The 19,270-nt window shown below is 42.0% G+C and overlaps 1 protein-coding gene across 8 annotated transcripts in view; it reads right to left on the bottom strand.

Moving 5' to 3' along the window:
- Positions 1-18,740, bottom strand: part of tnk2b (tyrosine kinase, non-receptor, 2b) — a 54,861-nt gene extending 36,121 nt beyond the window's left edge. The window contains exons 1-3 of one of the 8 annotated variants that reach the window (XR_009129193.1): positions 18,447-18,740; positions 10,427-10,607; positions 3,134-3,256 (exon numbers count right to left, since the gene is read on the bottom strand). Coding sequence is in view for 6 of the 8 variants with exons in the window: in XM_058069185.1 (XP_057925168.1) it covers positions 3,134-3,214 (81 nt within the window). In the remaining 2 variants the exon portion in view is untranslated. The other 7 variants (XM_058069185.1, XM_058069190.1, XM_058069192.1 and 4 more) reach the window with 7 other exon arrangements.
- Positions 18,741-19,270: the final 530 nt, after the last annotated feature.

Genomic DNA, 19,270 nt, shown 5'->3' with positions numbered 1-19,270 from the left:
TTCCATTTTATTCTGATGTGCCTTTGAGTTTCTTGAAAACCGCTTTGAAATAAAATGTATTATCAGGTCGGAAAGGTCTATCTTCTGATTTTCTGAAGACATTGACTGCACTGTTGGAAATTAGTGACGTAAATCCTAAATTAAATGTCTTGACTGTGAACTGTAATTATCCATGAATTGAAATTCAATTAGGTGCTGGACAAATGAGATTATATGGAGAATGAAACTATGAATGAAGGCGACATTATGTCACACTCATTCGGCGAAATGATGTTCACTGTAAAACAGGCAAGTCAAGGCTCGCACTCGCATCCAGTCGCTTCAATCTAGTGGGAAGTGGAGAGTGACACATCACACAGCCTCTGGCTAAGACCCGACGTTCACAGAGACAGGGATGCGGCACTCTTGATCTCACAGAGCCAATGTCTGACTTTCAAGTTCCAATCCGAACCCCCCCTTCTCATCCACTACACCTCGTCATTCACAGACTAAGAGGGCAAAGAGCAAATTATGGAGGCGTATCAATGTACAAGAGAAGCGCTCGTGAGAATTAAAAATAGGATTTAGATCAGGGGTCTCAAACTCAATTTACTGGAGCTCGGGTCTGGGTGAGACTGGGCCGCATCAGGTTTTCAAAAAAAAAAAAACAACGCATTTCTACACAAAATAAGATGAAAAATAAATAAACAAATCAAGAATAAAGAAAATCAAATCAATCAGTAATAAATAAATATAATAATAATAAAACGGCAAATAATGAAAACTTAAGAAACCACATATAGTTGGTGGGTAGACAAATTATTTTTTTCAGATTAAAATTAACAAAGCATTATTAGAGCCCTGTAGACATGACAAAACACGACTATAGTCACATTTATACTTTTTTTATTTACAACATATTGCACGACTGCAGGGTCTTGAGACACATGCTAACTCGCAAACTAGAGAGCTAGCGACCTAAACAGTAGCCTCCAAGTTATTTCCTTTAAACTTAGAAAGCCAAAAACTTACCACTTCCACACGGATAGGGAGGATAACTATTAACAGTTATTTAACCTTTAACATGAACATTAATCAAACGTAATAATTTTTTCTGGGTACATGATACCATTCAGCATCCATATCAAACTTGCACGGGCCGCACTAACATTAAACTTTCATATCAAGGCGGGGGCCTCAAACTAGTGTCCTGCGGGCCACAGTTTGAGACCCCTGATTTAGATACAATATGAACTCATTTAAGCAAACTTATAAACATATCTGCCACAATCACACTCACATACACCATTATGTCACCTCCACCATGAAACCACCATATACCACATCCGGTCTTTGAGCCTTTAAAAGTCAGAGCGGTGTTCAAAATGTTGGTACACACAAAGTACAATAAAACTACAGGCTTTCACTCATTATAATTATAACTTTTAAGTGGCAAATGTAATACTTTCAGGACAACAATATCGCCACTACTTCATACTTTAGCCTCCAGTAGATTTTCTTGATTCTATTTGACACCTCAACTACTTCCAAGCGCTTCTCAGGTTATGTTGACAATCACAAATCAAAGAGGAAGAGCATCAAGTTTCCATGTAGTCTAAACATGTTCAATGCTCAGTAAATAAACACCAATCAGTTTTTCCATAGCAGTAACATACCAGTGCTTTATTTCAGTAGTGTTGTCCGTTTCCTCCTAACTGTATCGCTACTTTCTTCACATCTAACTCATCATATCAGTCAGTGAGTCTGTTTCCGTCCTAACTGTACAAAATAGCTCCTTCCTGCATAACTTCCTTTTCTTATGCCTTGCATGTCGCATAGAGTAACCATGGGGTTACTGTGCTTCAGCAGGGATTCTCAACTGGTGGGTTGGGAACTTAAAGTGGGTCGCATTGTCGCTTTCAGTGGATCGAGGGTTTATGTGTTGCCTGGCAAAATTTTATTAAGCACAGGATGCTAAATTATTATGGGGTTCCTTATTGTGGAATTTAGGAATTTATTAATTCATTTTCTACCGCTTTTCCTCACGGGGGTCTTGGGGGTGCTGGAGCCTATCCCAGCTGTCTTCAGGCGAGAGGCGGGGTACACCCTGGACTGGTGGCCAGCCAATCACAGGGCACATATAGACAAACAACCATTCACACTCACATTCATACCTATGGACAATTTGGAGTCGCCAATTAACCTAGCATGTTTTTGGAATGTGGGAGGAAACCGGAGTAGAGGGGTGGAATTGAATCCTGGTCTCCAACTGCAAGGCTAACCACTCGACCACCGTGCAGCCCGAATTAGGTGGTTGACTACTATTTTATTTACTATACTAAATACCTCAATATCTTCAGAAAGGCATCATGGGTAGCAACATTTCTGTAACAAAAGTTGTCACATTACATTTTTCGAAGTCAGGTGAGATATGTACTCAACTGTATATACAAATGTATGATTTCTAACCAGATAATTTAAGTTTACATATATGACTAACAAATGAAATAAACGTTGGACAACAGAAGGGCAAACTGCCAATGTGTTCAAAGAGCAGCTCTCATTGCTATTTTGCTAGCAGCAACCAAAACATCACCCCACACACAACCCACACACTGTCTACTACCATTTTCACTACAAACTATTTAAAACTACAAACTATGCTGAAGAATGCATAATATTTAGAATGTTTACCTTTTGGAATTAAAGGCTGACTCATGCACACATACAGTAGCTTCTACATCCAAACACCCAAAAACCCTTCAAAAAAATCACACACTGACCCCCTAGCGGTGTCACCTAAAACTTCACTGTAAACCATTTTTTCACTGGGTTAAATATATCTGGGCAAAACATATCTATAATGACCAGAATCCTATAGGCGACTTGAGTGGGAAGGGAAGGCGATCAAGTGGGGAGTTACAGTGACGTTCATTGTCCGACACACAGCTGCAGATATCTGCTGGAGAACAGAGACAGGACTTTTCACCGCTGTAGCTCACAATCCTTATAATATAAGATATCTGAGATGTTAAGATTTGAAAAAAAATGGCACTTAGCTACCAGAGTCGACTTACATTGTTTGTACAGGATGGAATTCATAGTACATCTTGTGTATATAATCCATCAAAACTATGCTATTATAGCGCTATACCTCTTCATCATCGCTGGGTACACAGTTGTAGTCAGATTCCGAGGTCTCCTGTAGTCTTTGGTATTCCGCTGTCTCCCCCATGGCGGTCCTTTAACACCCGGCTTGTGTCCTCAAAGGTCCAGCCTAGTCGGAAATGATTGGTTGTTTCAAGTTGGGTGCGTTTGTTAAAGAAATTGTCATCCGCAGACAAACATTAGCTTTTTTTTTTTGTTGCCCAGATGACATACTGTAATACTCCCACCTTTATTGTCGTGCTCATTTTGGTTGAGTCAGCTTAGACAAAGAGTTCACGGTTCACTGCTAACGCCTGTGCTCACTGACCAGGTGCTGGTCTTTGCAAGAACTGATTTGATGGAGCATTCTGGTGAACGCTGGAAAAATAATCCTCATTGAAGATAGAATAGCGTCAGTAATTTGTGTTGTCCACGCTTTTTACAGGGGGAGGAAAAGGAAATCCATCAAAATGCATTTCCTCGCATCTTGTGGTTACGGCGATCAGCTTTCATCACTTCATCAACGGGTCCCCTTCAGTGGCGCTGCTGCAGTCGGAATGGAGCGCTGAAACCGGACGTGATGGCTCTATTTCTACTGGACTGAAAAGTCCTTCATGTCCACTGTTAGCGCTGACGAGTTATCGGCCAAAATCCAGTGATCCATGTTTTTTTGTTGGTTCTCAATGTTATTCCATCCTTCCTGTTCTCTACGCAGATCTGGAGCAGCTGTAGCAAACACTGATTTAAAAAGCGACTTGCTGATTGCTCGATTGATGCCTAATCCCTGGCTGTTGTTGCTGTTATTGTGCGCCCCCCGCCCCTTTCTTTTTTGAATCCGTACCCTTTAACCTGATTTCCACGCCCCCCTTCATTTATTTCAACACCGGCTTTAGCAAGTGGCCGCCTCTTCTATTACAGCGGTGACGTCCACCCACCCCTCTATCTGCCCACTCGACACGGCGGTACAAGCAGTGGTCGTCCTGATAGAAGCAGCCAATAGCGGCATGGCAAAGTGAGGAGGGGGGGGAGTAGGAGGCGGCAGGGGAGCCCTAATGAGGGGAGTTAATCTTCCATCTGAGAGGGATAAAAAAAAAAAAAACAGCCAGGATGCTTTGTGTGTTTGTGTGTGTGTGTCGAAAAAGCACCTCTCCCACTACTGGGAGGGTATCCAGGCCATCTGGAGCCACGTTGAGTGGACATCTGGATGGAGAGGAAAATAGAATAAAAGAACAATGTGTGAGAGACCACGAGTGCATGCGTTTTGGGCATGATAGCGCTTGCTAACCACTTCATTATATCTACTTCTATGGCAACCGCATTCGCTATTATTCCTAAATATAACCATTCCGGTCTTGTTGATGTCCTCAGGCCGGTTATTCGCAACATTAGCTTTTTGCTCTCATTTCCTCTCCCCCTGCTTTGACCCTCTAGCGGCAGGTGGTAACACGTGAGCGACACACAAACATGGGCAACTCCATCAAAACCCAGCACACAAACATTGGAATTAAGATGCTTTCTGTTTGGGAAATATGGCTTTGTTTTCCTTGTTTCTACAGCCTGTGGTTAAAAACCTACAAGGAGTGATCCATATTGGTCACGCTTTACTCCGGAGCAGCCAATCAGATTCAGAGTCAAGGGGCTTAGAGCCACCGCTTAGCCCACATCAGCGACTAAATCAACATCTCTGATCCTCGACTCACTTTATCAGTGCATGCTTTTTGGATCAGTTTTATGTCAATTTCAAGATAAAATTGATGAATCATAATGAATATTAACTTTAGTAAAAACCTGTGTAAAACGCTGTAATTTTCCAGACTATAGAGCGCACCGGTATGTAAGCAGCAGCCACTGAATTTGAAGAGAAAAAAAAAGAATGGCACATATTTAGGCCACATCAACACACCACAACATTGGATATTTAATACACAGAAAGATTCTTCAAACTTTTGATTAAATGCTTTTCCCCAAACAGTGGCTATTTAAACAGAGCCAAACATGGCTAGTTTAACATTAGCCTGTATACCATTGTGTTGCTGGAGCCTATCCTAGTTGTCTTCAAGCGAGAGGCGGGGTATACTCTGGACTGGTCACCAGCCAATAACAGGGCACATATAGACAAACAACCATTCACACTCACATTCAATTAACCTAGCATGTTTTTGGAATGTGGGAGGAAACCGGAGTACCCGCAGAAAACCCACGCATGCACGGGGAGAACATGAAAAATCCACACAGAGATGGCCGAGGGTGGAATTGAACTCGGGTCTCCTGAGCGCTAACCACTTGTCCGCCGTGCAGCCCTGTGTTGCATCAAACAGTGCATGTAATATGAATAGTTAAACAGTGTGTGTAACATGTTGGCAAGTAGGCTACCTACCATTGTGTTTTACAGTCCATAGTACCCCCAAGCCTGTTGTTTTGCCTGTCTACGTTTCAAAAAATGTATATAGGCAAAAAAAACAAAATCCTTCTTTTCAGTATATTGAAACCCAAACTTTGAGACTCAACCACAGTATGGCTCTATGATTTCCGCATTAATGGAATTGTGGAACTGGCTAATAAAAACAGAATGTACTGTAAAATGCGGAATCTCGCAGAAGAAGTATTTCCCTGGTGGATCACCCCACTGCCACGCCCCCTCCCGAACTAAACATGTCAAAACGGCTACATACATGGGCAAAAGAACTTTGAATCTTCTCACCAATAGCATGTGAATGTAACCAACTGCTTTTTGGTAGTTTAGCACGCTAGGGTGGCTGTGTGTGTGTGACACTGTATGACTCTAAACCAAACTGAAACTGTATTAATTTAAATACAATTCTATTATATATGATTTCACTTATGCACCCAGTAAACCCTGAAGTTTAAGTTGCTCCACTGAAAACTAGATTTGAAAAACTGCCTTTGGAAAACCTGGAATACGTGTTGAGCAAAAAAAATAAATAAATAAAAATTCTGGAGCTTTACCCTATGACCCCAACAGCTTCATTTGTCAGGCAATTTGAGTCCGGGAGAAAGTAAAGCTGAGGCTGTTAAAACATGTAAACGCCTTCTCTTTTCCATATGATGGAACGCCAGGAAAAATACATCAAGACAGGACGTGTGGGTGTAATGGTATAGAACTGAACCTCTCAGACCAAACACCACCGCTAAGAGACCACTGAGGGTCCTTAACCCCTTGCAGGATCATGACTCCACGGTCCCACCTGTCTCGTTACGATTGTTACGGGGAGACCGCGGTCTTTTGGGGACAGCAGTAAGCTGTTGAACAGGAGTAGGATGAAATCCCTGATGTCTACTGGAAAAATAATGCAGGTGGAAAAATAATCAGTTTTAACTGTACAGATATGTTTATAATCACACTTCATCTGTGTAAGTGTTTCATGCCTCGGGTCATTGCGGTGGGTACTTTTATTAGGAAATACTATATTAATATAGTATTATATATAATACTATATAATATATTTTGATATAGTTGTCAATTCCCTGTGACAAATATATAAAAAAGATCTCTGCAACGATTTCTAAGTTCTACATTTTGAACTAGTTCGGCACACTTCCCGAACTCAGAACTCACAAGGGTCGCAGGCGTGCTGGAGCCTATCCCAGCTGTCTTCAGGCAAAAGGCGGGGTACACCCTGAACTGGTCGCCAGCCAATCACAGGGCACATATAGACAAACAACCATTCACACTCACATTCATACCTATGGACAATTTGGAGTCGCTAATTAACCTAGCATGTTTTTGGAATGTGGAAGGAAACCGGAGTACCCGGAGAAAACCCACGCATGCACGGGGAGAACATGCAAACTCCACACAGAGATGGCCGAGGGTGGAATCGAACTCAGGTCTCCTAGCTGTGTGGCCTGTGTGCTAACCACTCGTCCATCTAGCAGTATATTTTCATAAAATCATTTAACACAAAAGCTAAGCATTTTTTTCATTTTATTTCTGTACTGTACCAAGGAATGTACCGAACCGCAACGATGCCATACGGAAAATGACCACGAGTCATCGTGTTCCGTTACTGTCCGTTACTGTCATGGCAGCTGTTACCGCGTGCACAGCTTTTGAGTCCGTAGGTGTGGAGCTAATGGAAAATGCATTGTTGAACGACGGCTCGCTTTAAATCAATCAGGGTTAGTCCGGTTCAAACATTCTAATGACTTCCATTTACAGATCAGAACACAATACAAGTTGTAGGGAGAAATATTATCCTCTTTTATTGCCACTTTCCCAGAAAGATTTCCACTTCGGCTCAGTGTATGTGTGTGTGTGTGTGTGTGATACATGCAACATAATTCACAGCTCTCATGCTGTCTTTCTAGGAAACGTCAAAGGCACGCACGGGCTTGGGAGGTGTTGGCTTTCCGGCGTCCCTTCAGGCTAAACAGGTGGGATTTAAGAGGAGAGCAAAAGCCTGGTGAGCAGTGCAGGGCAGCGAAGTGCAGGATTATGGAGGGGGGGTGGGGGGGGACACAAGTATGACAGGGGGGCCCCGGTGGCTCAGCTATACGTGTGTTTACGCCAAGGTCGCAGGTGATGAGCTTTGCAAGTCATCAGGAGCTAATCTGGATGCCTGCTCATACATGTCATTCTCGGGGGTTTATCGTGTGTTAATAATATCACTATTATTGTTTTCAAATCATGCATTATTTCATAACATGACGCTGTATTTCAATTTAACATCTCTCTGTGTCATTTGCATAGGTCCACGCCACAAAACATAACAGTATGCACATTGGATGTGTTCCCTATATGGCCACAAGGGGGCAGAGTGAGGCAACGCTGTATTAGGAAAGTGACACTGGACTTTATATTTAAAAAGTGGATCTTTACAGCATAGGAAATGGCCTGCAAGTACTCGTAATAAACAAATAATAAATAATAAATAATAAATAATAAATAATAAATAATAAATAATAAATAATAAATAATAAATAATAAATAATAAATAATAAATAATAAATAATAAATAATAAATAATAAATAATAAATAATAAATAATAAATTATAAATTATAAATTATAAATTATAAATTATAGGCTGCACGGCAGTCGAGTAGCTAACACGCAGACCTCACAGCAAGGAGACCAGGGTTCAATTCCACCCTCGGCCATCTCTATGTGGAGTTTGCATGTTTTCACCGGGTACTCCGGTTTCCTCCCACATTCCAAAAACATGCTAGGTTAATTGGCGACTCCAAATTGTCCATAGGTATGAATGTGAGTGTGAATGGTTGTTTGTCTATATGTGCCCTGTGATTGGCTGGCGACCAGTCCAGGTTGTATCCCGCTTTTCGCCCGAAGACAGCTGGGATAGGCTCCAGCACCCCCGCGACCCTTGCAAGGAAAAAGCGGTAGAAAATGAATGATTAATAATAATAATATAATTGAATAGCAATGTTATCTAAAATATGCAAGGTTCCTTCCTGGTTCCAACAAGTACAATAAATGCAGGTGTGTGTGTGTGTTTGAGCAGTGATACGGTGTCACTTTTGGCCACTGCAGAATTGCATCACCTCTATGTGTGTGTGTGTGTGTGTGTGTGTGTGTGGTCAGTCAATATGCAATCAGCTCTTCCGGGCTTAGCCACCCAGAAGTGAGTGATTGAGCATAGTAGAAGATAAGAAACACAACACATTGTGCACTGTGGCCTTGAGTGTGTACTTGTCAATGAGTACACAATGGAAAAATGGGGTAATTTAAAAAAAAATAAAAATACCATACTTATTTAGTACACAACCAGATATGAGGAGTGCAGCAGTGGGTGGTATGGTGTGACAGCCGGATCTACGGTCAGGGTTAAAATAACACTGACCTGCCTCTCACCCCCCCACACACACACCCCTCGACCCCAACCAGTAATACACACATACACAAATACATGTACACACACACTTAGACTCCCGGAGGCTCCCTTTCCTCCTCTGTCTACCCTGTCAGTCTAAGCCCCCGAGGCCCTCCAAGCATTTGGAGACACTCTCCACAAAAAGCTCACTCACTGGTCTCTGATGCTATTCTAGGAGGTTTCTATCCCCACATCCTTTATTCCCGAGCCCTCCATCCTCTCGGTGCGTGGTTTCCGTCTACTCTTTATTGCATGACAGGATTTTCAACTGAAGCAGACTTTTTCAGAGGGATTTGTTCAGCGAATGTGTGTGATATTATAGGTATTTCAAGGTCTTACCATAGATTTTACCATGAAGGATTGTGGTGGAACCTCAAAGTCCACAATGTACCACAGTCATAGCCTGTTATAGTTTGTACTGTGCTGGAGTCTATCCCAACTGTCTTCGGGCGAGAGGTGGGGTACACCCTGGACTGGTTTGGCAGCCAATCACAGGGCACATATAGACAAACAACCATTCACACTCACATTCATACCTATGGACAATTTAGAGTCGCTAATTAACCTAGCATGTTTTTGGAATATGGGAGGAAACCGGAGTACCCGGAGAAAACCCACGCATGCAAGGGGAGAACATGCATACTCCACACAGTGATGGCCGAGGATAGAATTGAACTTGGGTCTCCTAGCTGTGAAACCTGTGCGCTAACCACTCGGTCGCCATGCAGCCTACTTATAACTTATTTTCATTTGTTCATTCATTCATTTTCTACCGCTTATCCTCACAAGGGTCACGGGGGTGCTGGAGCCTATCCCAGCTGTCTTCGGGTGAGAAGCGGGGTACACCCTGGACTGGTCGCCAGCCAATCACAGGGCACATATAGACAAACAACCATTCACACTCACATTCATACCTATGGACAATTTGGAGTCGCCAATTAAGCATGTTTTTGGAATGTGGGAGGAAACCGGAGTACCTGGAGAAAACCAACGCATGCACGGGGAGAACATGCAAACTCAAACCGAAAGGTGGAATTGAACTCGGGTCCCCTAGATGTCCGCCATGCAGCCCAAAAAAGCAACAAAATGACCAATTAGTTGGTCGTCAATTGTAGAAAAGAGCTTTTTTGTCAATGATTGGTGAACTGGTAACAAAAGAATATTTCCAGAGGAGTCCTGTCTGACTTAAACAGGTTTAAGATTAGCATCTTTGACATCAGTGGCCCTCATGTCACTAACATAAACACTGATGGTCTGGTTCTGATAAGTAGACATCAAGGCTGGCAGTCGTGTTCTACCATTTAAAGAAACATACACGGGTGCACATGCCAACAAAGTTTAAAAATCTTGCAGACACCAGCATCCTCGGACTCGGATAATCAGGTGACTAGGACATTCGCTGTGCATTAACTGCTATGTGTGTTTTAATGGTGCACAAAGCATTCCTACCTGAGATGCTTCTCAGATAAGCCTGAGAAATGTCGTTTTCCAACACAGACGCTGTTCTCAGGTGAACGATAGAAGGTCAGACAACCTTAGACAAGGCCCCCAGTCCATTTGTCCAGCTCCAAGCCCATGGCGCCTTGATTTCATCGCCATTCATTGGTCGAAACTAATCCAGGTGTGTCTCCTGAAAATAATCAAACATGGCTGACATTACTCTCTGTTAGAAAGTACCTTTTTGTATTGTTTTTTTTTTATTTATTCTCATAGAATTGTTCATATAAACGATATTCATATAAACTTTCTTTGGGTGATGATTACTTTATTCCCATAATATTTGGACTTTTATCATATAACGTAACAACTTTATTCCCACAATTATAACTAATTATTATTAGATTACAACTTTTTTCCCGGGCGGCACGGCGGTCTAGTGGTTAGCGCGCAGACCTCACAGCTAGGAGACCAGGGTTCAATTCTGTGTGGAGTTTGCATGTTCTCCCCGTGCATGCATGGGTTTTCTCCGGGTACTCCGGTTTCCTCCCACATTCTAAAAACATGCTAGGCTAGGTATGAATGTGAGTGTGAATGGTTGTTTGTCTATATGTGTCCTGTGATTGGCTGGCGACCAGTCCAGGGTGTACCCCGCCTCTCGCCCGAAGACAGCTGGGATAGGCTCCAGCACCCCCGCGACCCTTGTGAGGAAAAAGCGGTAGAAAATGAATGAATGAACTTTTTTTCCTGTCAATATTTTGTTCTTTTTCCAAAATATTACACAGCACATAAAATCACAGCCTTCAAAATAAGTCACATGTTTTTCTCCCCCCCCCCATTTCCTGGCACGTATGTGCACACAGAAAAGAAGCCGTCAGCCACCAGCCGCCCACTCATACTGTAAACACATGTCGTCAGTGTTGACAAGCGGCATTAGTCATTTTGTCCAAATGACCAAAGTGAAACCAAACCAGTCAGTCCGATGAAATGCAACAAGTTCCCCTAACACGACCCGCTCTGCCGTAAAAAACTAAATCTGACATCAATGATTGGCAGTAAATCCATAAAGCAGCGTTTCATATTCTTTGGCGTTATGATGCACTGTGGACTGCAGAATCAATACTGTAGTGGGAGCAATTTCCAGTGTTGGATGTAAATTGAATTGACATTGTTCCAAGTCTGGAAAAAAAAAATAGCACAGCGGTGGTGAAAGAACAGAAACAAGAACACAAGTCACACAGCACTAAATAAAAGTAGCTGGCCAGAGACGGACATAATACGTTCACTGTGTTTTCTATTAGCCCTAAACTACATGAGCTATAGTGTTATTTACTTCATGGAATGTACCAAAACAAAGATTAGACTCCTGTCTATCATCAGGAAAAAAAAAGTTTGTTTCTACCATTTTCCGTTCTTTCGGAATCAGCGATAGAACACAGGTAAGTTTCAGGGAAATATCAGTTCCCGACTAATTTCACTTTGAAACAAATATTTTTGTTGTGGCTATTTTTATGGCTTAAAAAAGCTTTCAAATATTAACCCAATAATGCAATGTTGCATCATTGCTCAAAAAGATGTTTTTGTTATATCAATATGTCTTAGGTATTAAAATAAGTCATGCACAAAACATATCAATTTCATGTATGTGGTTCCTGCTGTGAATAAACACACATAAGCAATATGGCAAGTAAAAATGGCTACATCCTTATTTCTTTCTTCAGTGAGTCCAGAAGAAACAAAAAAAATAATCTGTCCCATCCCAAACCCAACCTCACATGACACATTTACATACGTTATGCAACCATGCCAGTGGGCTGGACAGGAAGTAGGTATTTTATGGTTTACGTCCCTACCAAGGTCCGTATAAACAGAAATAAACATCAAAGACAATGCATGCCCACCAACCACAAATGCGGAGAAGAGTTACTGCGCTGACCTCGGAAGTTACAACAAAGTCAATAATTTAGAATTCCAAAGACATTTTGGGGGAAAATACAGCCTTAAAGTAGCACAAAAAAATGATGCGAGACCTCAGCAAATTGACACATACCGTATGTTGTAGTATATATGCTCTTATTATGTCTACTGTATTGGGTAATACGTGTGTACAACTGACTATAGGGGTGTTATTTCACGCCTGTAGGGCTCTAATAATGTAAACTCAAACAGGTTTTCTAGGCTCTAACTATGAAAACATTCCACTAACTAACTCATTCATTCGTTCATTTTTCTACCGCTTATCCTCACGAGGGTCGCGGGGGGTGCTGGAGCCTATCCCAGCTGTCACCCTGGACTGATCGCCAGCCAATCACAGGGCACATATAGACAAACAACCATTCACAACACTCACATTCATACCTATGGACAATTTGGAGTCGCTAATTAGCCTAGCATGTTTTTGGAATGTGGGAGGAAACCGGAGTACCCGGAGAAAACCCACGCATGCACGGGGAGAACATGAAAACTCCACACAGAGATGATGTTGTATATATGCTCTTATTATGTCTATTATATTGGGTAGTATGAGTGTACAACTGACTATAGGGGTGTTATTTCATGACTGTACGGCTCTTACAATGTAAACTCAAACAGGTTTTCTAGGATTCCACTTACTAACTTTGAATCCAATATGGTGGTTGGGTTTGGCGTAATTTAACTGCTACAAACAAGGGATGACTCTATTTTTTAGTATATTTTAGGGAATACAAAAGCTCCAAATACAAAATATCACACATTTTTCCTTCGAAACCAAACTAAAAGTTTGTGACTTGTGAAGGAAACAGTGATACTGTGATGCAACATTTGCCTTTTGAAGTAGCTCTCAGTCCATCTGAATGAATGAACTCGTTATGAAGAGAATGGCTACCTCTCCTGTCCTTTCATTACCGATTCACTCCTCTGACAACAAAAAAAACCTTTCTTGCTGCTTGCCAGTACTGAAATAAACGTGGCACCTCCCAGCAGAGAGTGGCAAACACTCAATAGCGTGGAAATACTGTGTGAAATACTGGACCATTATCATAGCATGAAGGAACAGGTTCATTCGATATTGTAGAAAAACGATCATTCTCTGATGGTCATAGGTGAAGATGAGACACTGTGGGAGAGGTGAACATTATCCTCTTTTCTGAAAGACGAGACAGCACAGGGAGTCGTTCAGTTTCTGTTGCCATGTTACACATTCACATTTCCCCCCCCCAAAAAAGAGTCAGTAGCCACGTTTACATGAGGAGTTTTTCTCTTTCTGAATGGAATCTTTCTGAATGACCTTTCCGAAAGCAATGGTATACATGGAAAGGAATATTCCAATCTCTGGTCTAAATGTGCCGCTATAATCAACCAGAATAGTCAATGGGGCATGCGCAGTAAAACGTGAAACACCAACATCGCGTGATACCGACTTCCCTGAGTTTTTCTTTCACTTGTTGGAATAACTCCGTATTGCCCGTTTTTCCTTCGTCCAGTCTTGAAAACAAACTTTCCGCAGCAGTCCAGTGCCGATTCCCCACCTCCATTTTTAAAACTGAAGAACGTCTCCAGTGGCGCGTTACGTCTTATCTGCTTGCCAACCGCCAATAAATAACTGAAGAAGAAAAAACACGACGAAGAAGAACGCACCCTAACAACTTTCCGTTTGAGCGGGTACAAGATACCTCAATCGGATTGGGGAAAGGAATATTCCACCCCTGTGAATCCGATTATATATTAATTTGGATTGACACTTTTCTTTCGGAATGAGGTGTATACAAAGGTTACATTCTTTCCCGTTTGAGCAAATAACCCGAATTGAATTGGAATATTTGGGTCCATGTAAACGTGGCTAGTCATAAGTAGCTGCACCATTCTTATTATTCATTTCATTCATTCATTTTCTACCGCTTATCCTCACAAGGGTCGCGGGGGTGCTGGAGCCTATCCCAGCTATCTTTGGGCGAGAGGCGGGGTACACCCTGGACTGGTCGCCAGCCAATCACAGGGCACATATAAGACAAACAACCATTCACACTCACATTCATACCTATACACAATTTGGAGTCGCTAATTAACCTAGCATGTTTTTGGAATGTGGGAGGAAACCGGAGTACCCGGAGAAAACCCACGCATGCACAGGGGGAGAACATGCAAACTCCACACAGAGATGTCCGAGGGTGGAATTGAACCCTGGTCTCCTAGCTGTGAGGTCTGCGCGCTAACCACTCGTCCGCCGTGCAGCCCCCATTCTTATTAATCACCTCAAAAATTGGTTTGGGTATGCTTGATGCCAGAGTTTCCAGGAAGATTGTGGGAATGTTGGTCCAGGTGGCTTCACGGAGGGCATCCACTGTCTGGAACTGATGTCCAGTTTTGTAACCTTTCCCTCGCCATCCATCCCCAAATGTTCTCAATTGGATTTAAATCCGGGGGACACGTTGGAAGGTCCCAAAAAATGAGGTGGAAGTCCTTTGTCAACCACAAAACAACAGTAATTGATTCTTAAAGTCTCAAGCTTTGACCTGTATTTATTATGCCTGATGAGTCTATGATGACTGTCCTGCTAAAGTATATTTACAATGTAGCCAATGATAGCATTTGATTGTGAGATTAATAGCTTGTCAGCGCTAAGAGCAAGGAACGCCCTCAGAGGTGATATTTTTTTTATGAGATACCCAACCCCCAAACTATGTTGCGTCCTGACTCCAAGACATTCTATTTCATAGAATCTGTTGTAAGTCAGCCATAAATGCAGCTAACACAATTACTGGCGCAAAGTCGGTCATCTTCGTCAATTTCCTCACTGATTTAGTTAGATGATGATGCTGTCAGACGACATTTGGAGGTCACAGGATTAGGTCCAGTAAAGACACCCTTGTCTGTTTGGAATTCTTAGTATTCGTAAAAAAGAAGAGCGACAAGGTCTAATGTCCATTCCTATTTTCTATTTGACGATACGCTGTAGTCGTACCGTTCTGCATTCCTGCATTCTGCGTTCCTGGATTTTGACCTGTCGTAAGCTTCCGTCTGCCACAGATAATTGTTTGTGTAGGCTTACACTTCCTTTAAGCATTATTAGCTATTTCAGTTAATATATTTTATAGCATATTTTGCTGGACGATAACCGTCCCATGTCCCAAGAACCAGATTGGGAATGAGTTTTAAGTATCTCAGAGTCTTGTTTCCCGAGTTACATGTCCCAAGAACCAGACTGAGAATGAGGTTTAAGTATCTCAGAGTCTTGTTCCCGAGTGACGGAAGGTTGCAGCGTGACGCCGACATCCGGATCGGCAAAGAATCTGCAGTAATGTGGTCGCTGAAAAGAAAACTGAGCCGGAAGACAAAGCTCTCGATTTACCGGTCGATCGACACTTTCACCTATGGTTATGGCTGAACGGTGACCAAGTGGTTAGCGCGCAGACCTCACAGCTAGGAGACCAGAGTTCAATTCCATTCTCGGTCATCTCTGTGTGGAGTTTGCATGTTCTCCCTGTGCATGCGTGGGTTTTCTCCGGGTACTCCGGTTTCCTCCCACATTCCAAAAACATGCTAGGTTAATTGGCGACTCCAAATTGTCCATAGGTATGAATGTGAGTGTGAATGGTTGTTTGTCTATATGTGCCCTGTGATTGGCTGGCCACCAGTCAGTAATGCGGAAATCATAGAGCCAGACTCCAAATTGTTCATAGGTATGAATGTGAGTGTGAATGGTTGTTTGATTGGCTAGCAACCAGTCCAGGGTGTACGCCACCTCTCGCCTGAAGACAGCTGGGATAGGCTCCAGCACCCTCCTGACCCTCGTGAGGATAAGCGGTAGAAAACGAATGAACGAACGAACCTATGGTCATGAGCTTTGGGTCATGAAATAATTGTAATTGGAATGTAATTTGTAATGTAATTTGCTTTTATTGGATATTTTACTCATGTTTTAATTGTGTATAAACGAATGAATGTTGTATTTTAACGTATCTTTTACTCTGTTTACTTGCTTTTATTCAACTTCATTTTTCTGTAAAGTGTCTGAGTATTTTGAAAAGCGCTATACAAATAAAATGTATTATTATTATTATTATTTTATTTTATTGGACGAGCGACCTGACTCAAAAAAGCCTAACAATATTGTTGCTCATGCTGTGTATTAATATACGCTCACTATCAAACGGGATCGGAAGCCAAAAAATGTGGACATCCCTTCTAATAATAATGGTGATAATTAAAAATGGCTCTGAAATTTCTGATTCTCTGCCTCCCCCCCCAAAACTGTTCTTTCCTGCGAAACACGACGAATGACAGCAAAGTGGAATTTGCCCTGTCAGGAGACAATGGGTCAACTGCATTTTATTGTCAAACACTGGCAACCTTTACAGTTTAACTGTAGCACTAAAAATGCCGTTTATGTGCAAATGGATTTCATAATGCAAGATAATGAGGATAAAAAAACACGATTATTTCTTTTTCGCAGATAACAAAGGAAATTACGTCAGCCTGGTGATATGCATATGACGGCGATAAACGCTGACAACAATCAACCCCTTATGCCTGTGTGTGTGTGTGTGTGTAAGTGTGCGTATTTGATAAAATGTTAGGTTGAGCTGAAGTGAAATGTGGGGGGCAGGAAGTAGAGTGTTTTGCTGTGGTGCCTTCAGGCCTCGAACCTGATACCAGGTGTGTGTGTGTCGATGTCAGGAAGTACAAGTAAATAGAAAAAGTCAAGATAAATTACAGCTGGTGAGAACAAGAAACACTTCCCTAAAACTACCATGCATATGTTTTACACATTATAATGCACCTGGTCTGCCAGAGAAGAAGAACATGTAGCAGGAGAGAGCTGTGTTGCCAACTTGTCACTGTCATTAGACCCCTACAGACCCCTCTTTTTTTCCAAAATTGACTTTGACAAATCTAGTAAAGACTCTTCTGGAGAGTGAAAGCATGTTGCAATGAGCCCCTTCAGATTAAAATACAACCACAAAAAGCAACAGAAAAAAAGCTAATTTGTAGTTCTAAACATACGTGTTTTGCTTGTCATGTTTATTACGCTAATTCGTAAGGCCTATGTAAATCTAAGCCTGTTAGAGACCTCTAGACATGAGCTAACACCCCTATAGTCTCAGCTTTATTCGTATTCGCCAATATAGTAAACATCATAACAAAAGATAAGCCACTTAAGACATAAATAAGACTCATAGTCATGTGAGTGGTTGTAAATGTGCTACATTGACGTAGACAGGAAGTGATGTCAGCGGTTCAAAGATGAATTTTAGCTTGGTTTCAATTGTAGCAAGTGTCAGGGATTATTGTGCCTGCTGGGGGAGATAATTCAAGCCCACAAATGCTTGTGTCTCACCGAACATTACAGTAACATTACTGGCACCTAGGGCGGCACGGCGGTCGAGTGGTTAGCGCGACCAGGGTTCAATTCCACCCTCGGCCATCTCTGTGTGGAGTTTGCATGTTCTCCCCGTGCATGCGTGGGTTTTCTCCGGGTACTCCGGTTTCCTCCCACATTCCAAAAACATGCTAGGTTAATTAGCGAGTTATGAATGGGAGTGTGAATGGTTGTTTGTCTATATGTGCCCTGTGATTGGCTGGCCATCAGTCCAGGGTGTACCCCGCCTCTCGCCCAAAGACAGCTGGGATAGGCTCCAGCGACCCTCGTGAGGAAAAGCGGTAGAAAATGAATGAATGAATACTGGCACTTAGTGTAATACATGCCTTATATTTTTGTATAGCCGTTTTTATGCTTGAAAATGCTTCATTTTGTCAAATTTGCTTAAATATGCATATTTTGTAGCGGACAATAGACCGTATTCAACCACCAAACAGCATTATTTTTTCATTAAACCGTGATATAGTTGTGGTTCGAAGAAATGTCTGCAGTGTTTCACAACACCAACCGACAGCTCACCTGCTGGCTCCAATTCCCGCCTTGAAAGTCTCTACAACTAACTTAAAAAGTGAGTTTCAAACGAGAACGCTACAGTTTGTCAACCACGATAAATTGCTAAATTGATGCTAGCATACTTTATAGCAGATAAGTGTTTGAGGCGCGTGCACGTACCTGTCAATCTGTGCTCCTGTCACTTGTTGTCACCTCCTTTTCCGGTGTCCTGGTGTTTGAGTGACAGCCCAGCACGTTAGACGGGAGCTGACGAGGAGTGACGTATTTGACGCTTTGCGTGGTCAAAACAAAGCCCGCATGTACTGTGAGTTCAATATGTCCAATTGTTCGCCGGTAGCACTCAAGTCCCGTTCCAAATAACACACACACAGCACTGAAGCCTCTCGCGTTCGTTCTGTGGCGTCTTTGTACCGGACAAAGATCGTTTAAACGTGAGGTGAGGCATCACGCCGCAAGAAATTCCTTTACATATATGGCGCATGGTAATTTGTAATACAAACGTTAAGAGTAAAAATACACAGGTATTAGCTCTGATCTATTTGTACGGTGCGTTAAAAGGAACATTTTAGAGCTACAACTACAAATGTATCACAGTTAGCTTAGCTGTATACGGATACAATACCCCCGTTCTATTAAACACATTAAATATATTATAAATATATGTACAAAATATATAAAATTGTATATTACATCGATTAATTTCGCCGTCTTGTTGACGTTTTCTATATACTTTGCAATATTTGGGCGGTATGGGCAATCCAAAGCGAAGTGGGCCCTCCTGTTTATCTTTATCTGTGATATTTATGTCGTCCCACTCTTAAAGGGACATGCTACCATTTCACAATATTATTGTTGTATTGTCATGGACCTAGTTAATGTGTTGGATTTTTTAATGCACAAAAAAATATACAGAACTAGCGATTTCGAGCAAATTTTTTGTTGTAGTGGTAACAAACCATAGGTAACTGTTTAGAGTTTTTAAA

This window comes from Doryrhamphus excisus, chromosome 3, assembly GCF_030265055.1.
Source record: "Doryrhamphus excisus isolate RoL2022-K1 chromosome 3, RoL_Dexc_1.0, whole genome shotgun sequence".
In the NCBI taxonomy this organism is placed as follows: Eukaryota; Metazoa; Chordata; class Actinopteri; order Syngnathiformes; family Syngnathidae; genus Doryrhamphus; species Doryrhamphus excisus.
This window is presented reverse-complemented; position numbering and strand designations above follow the sequence as displayed.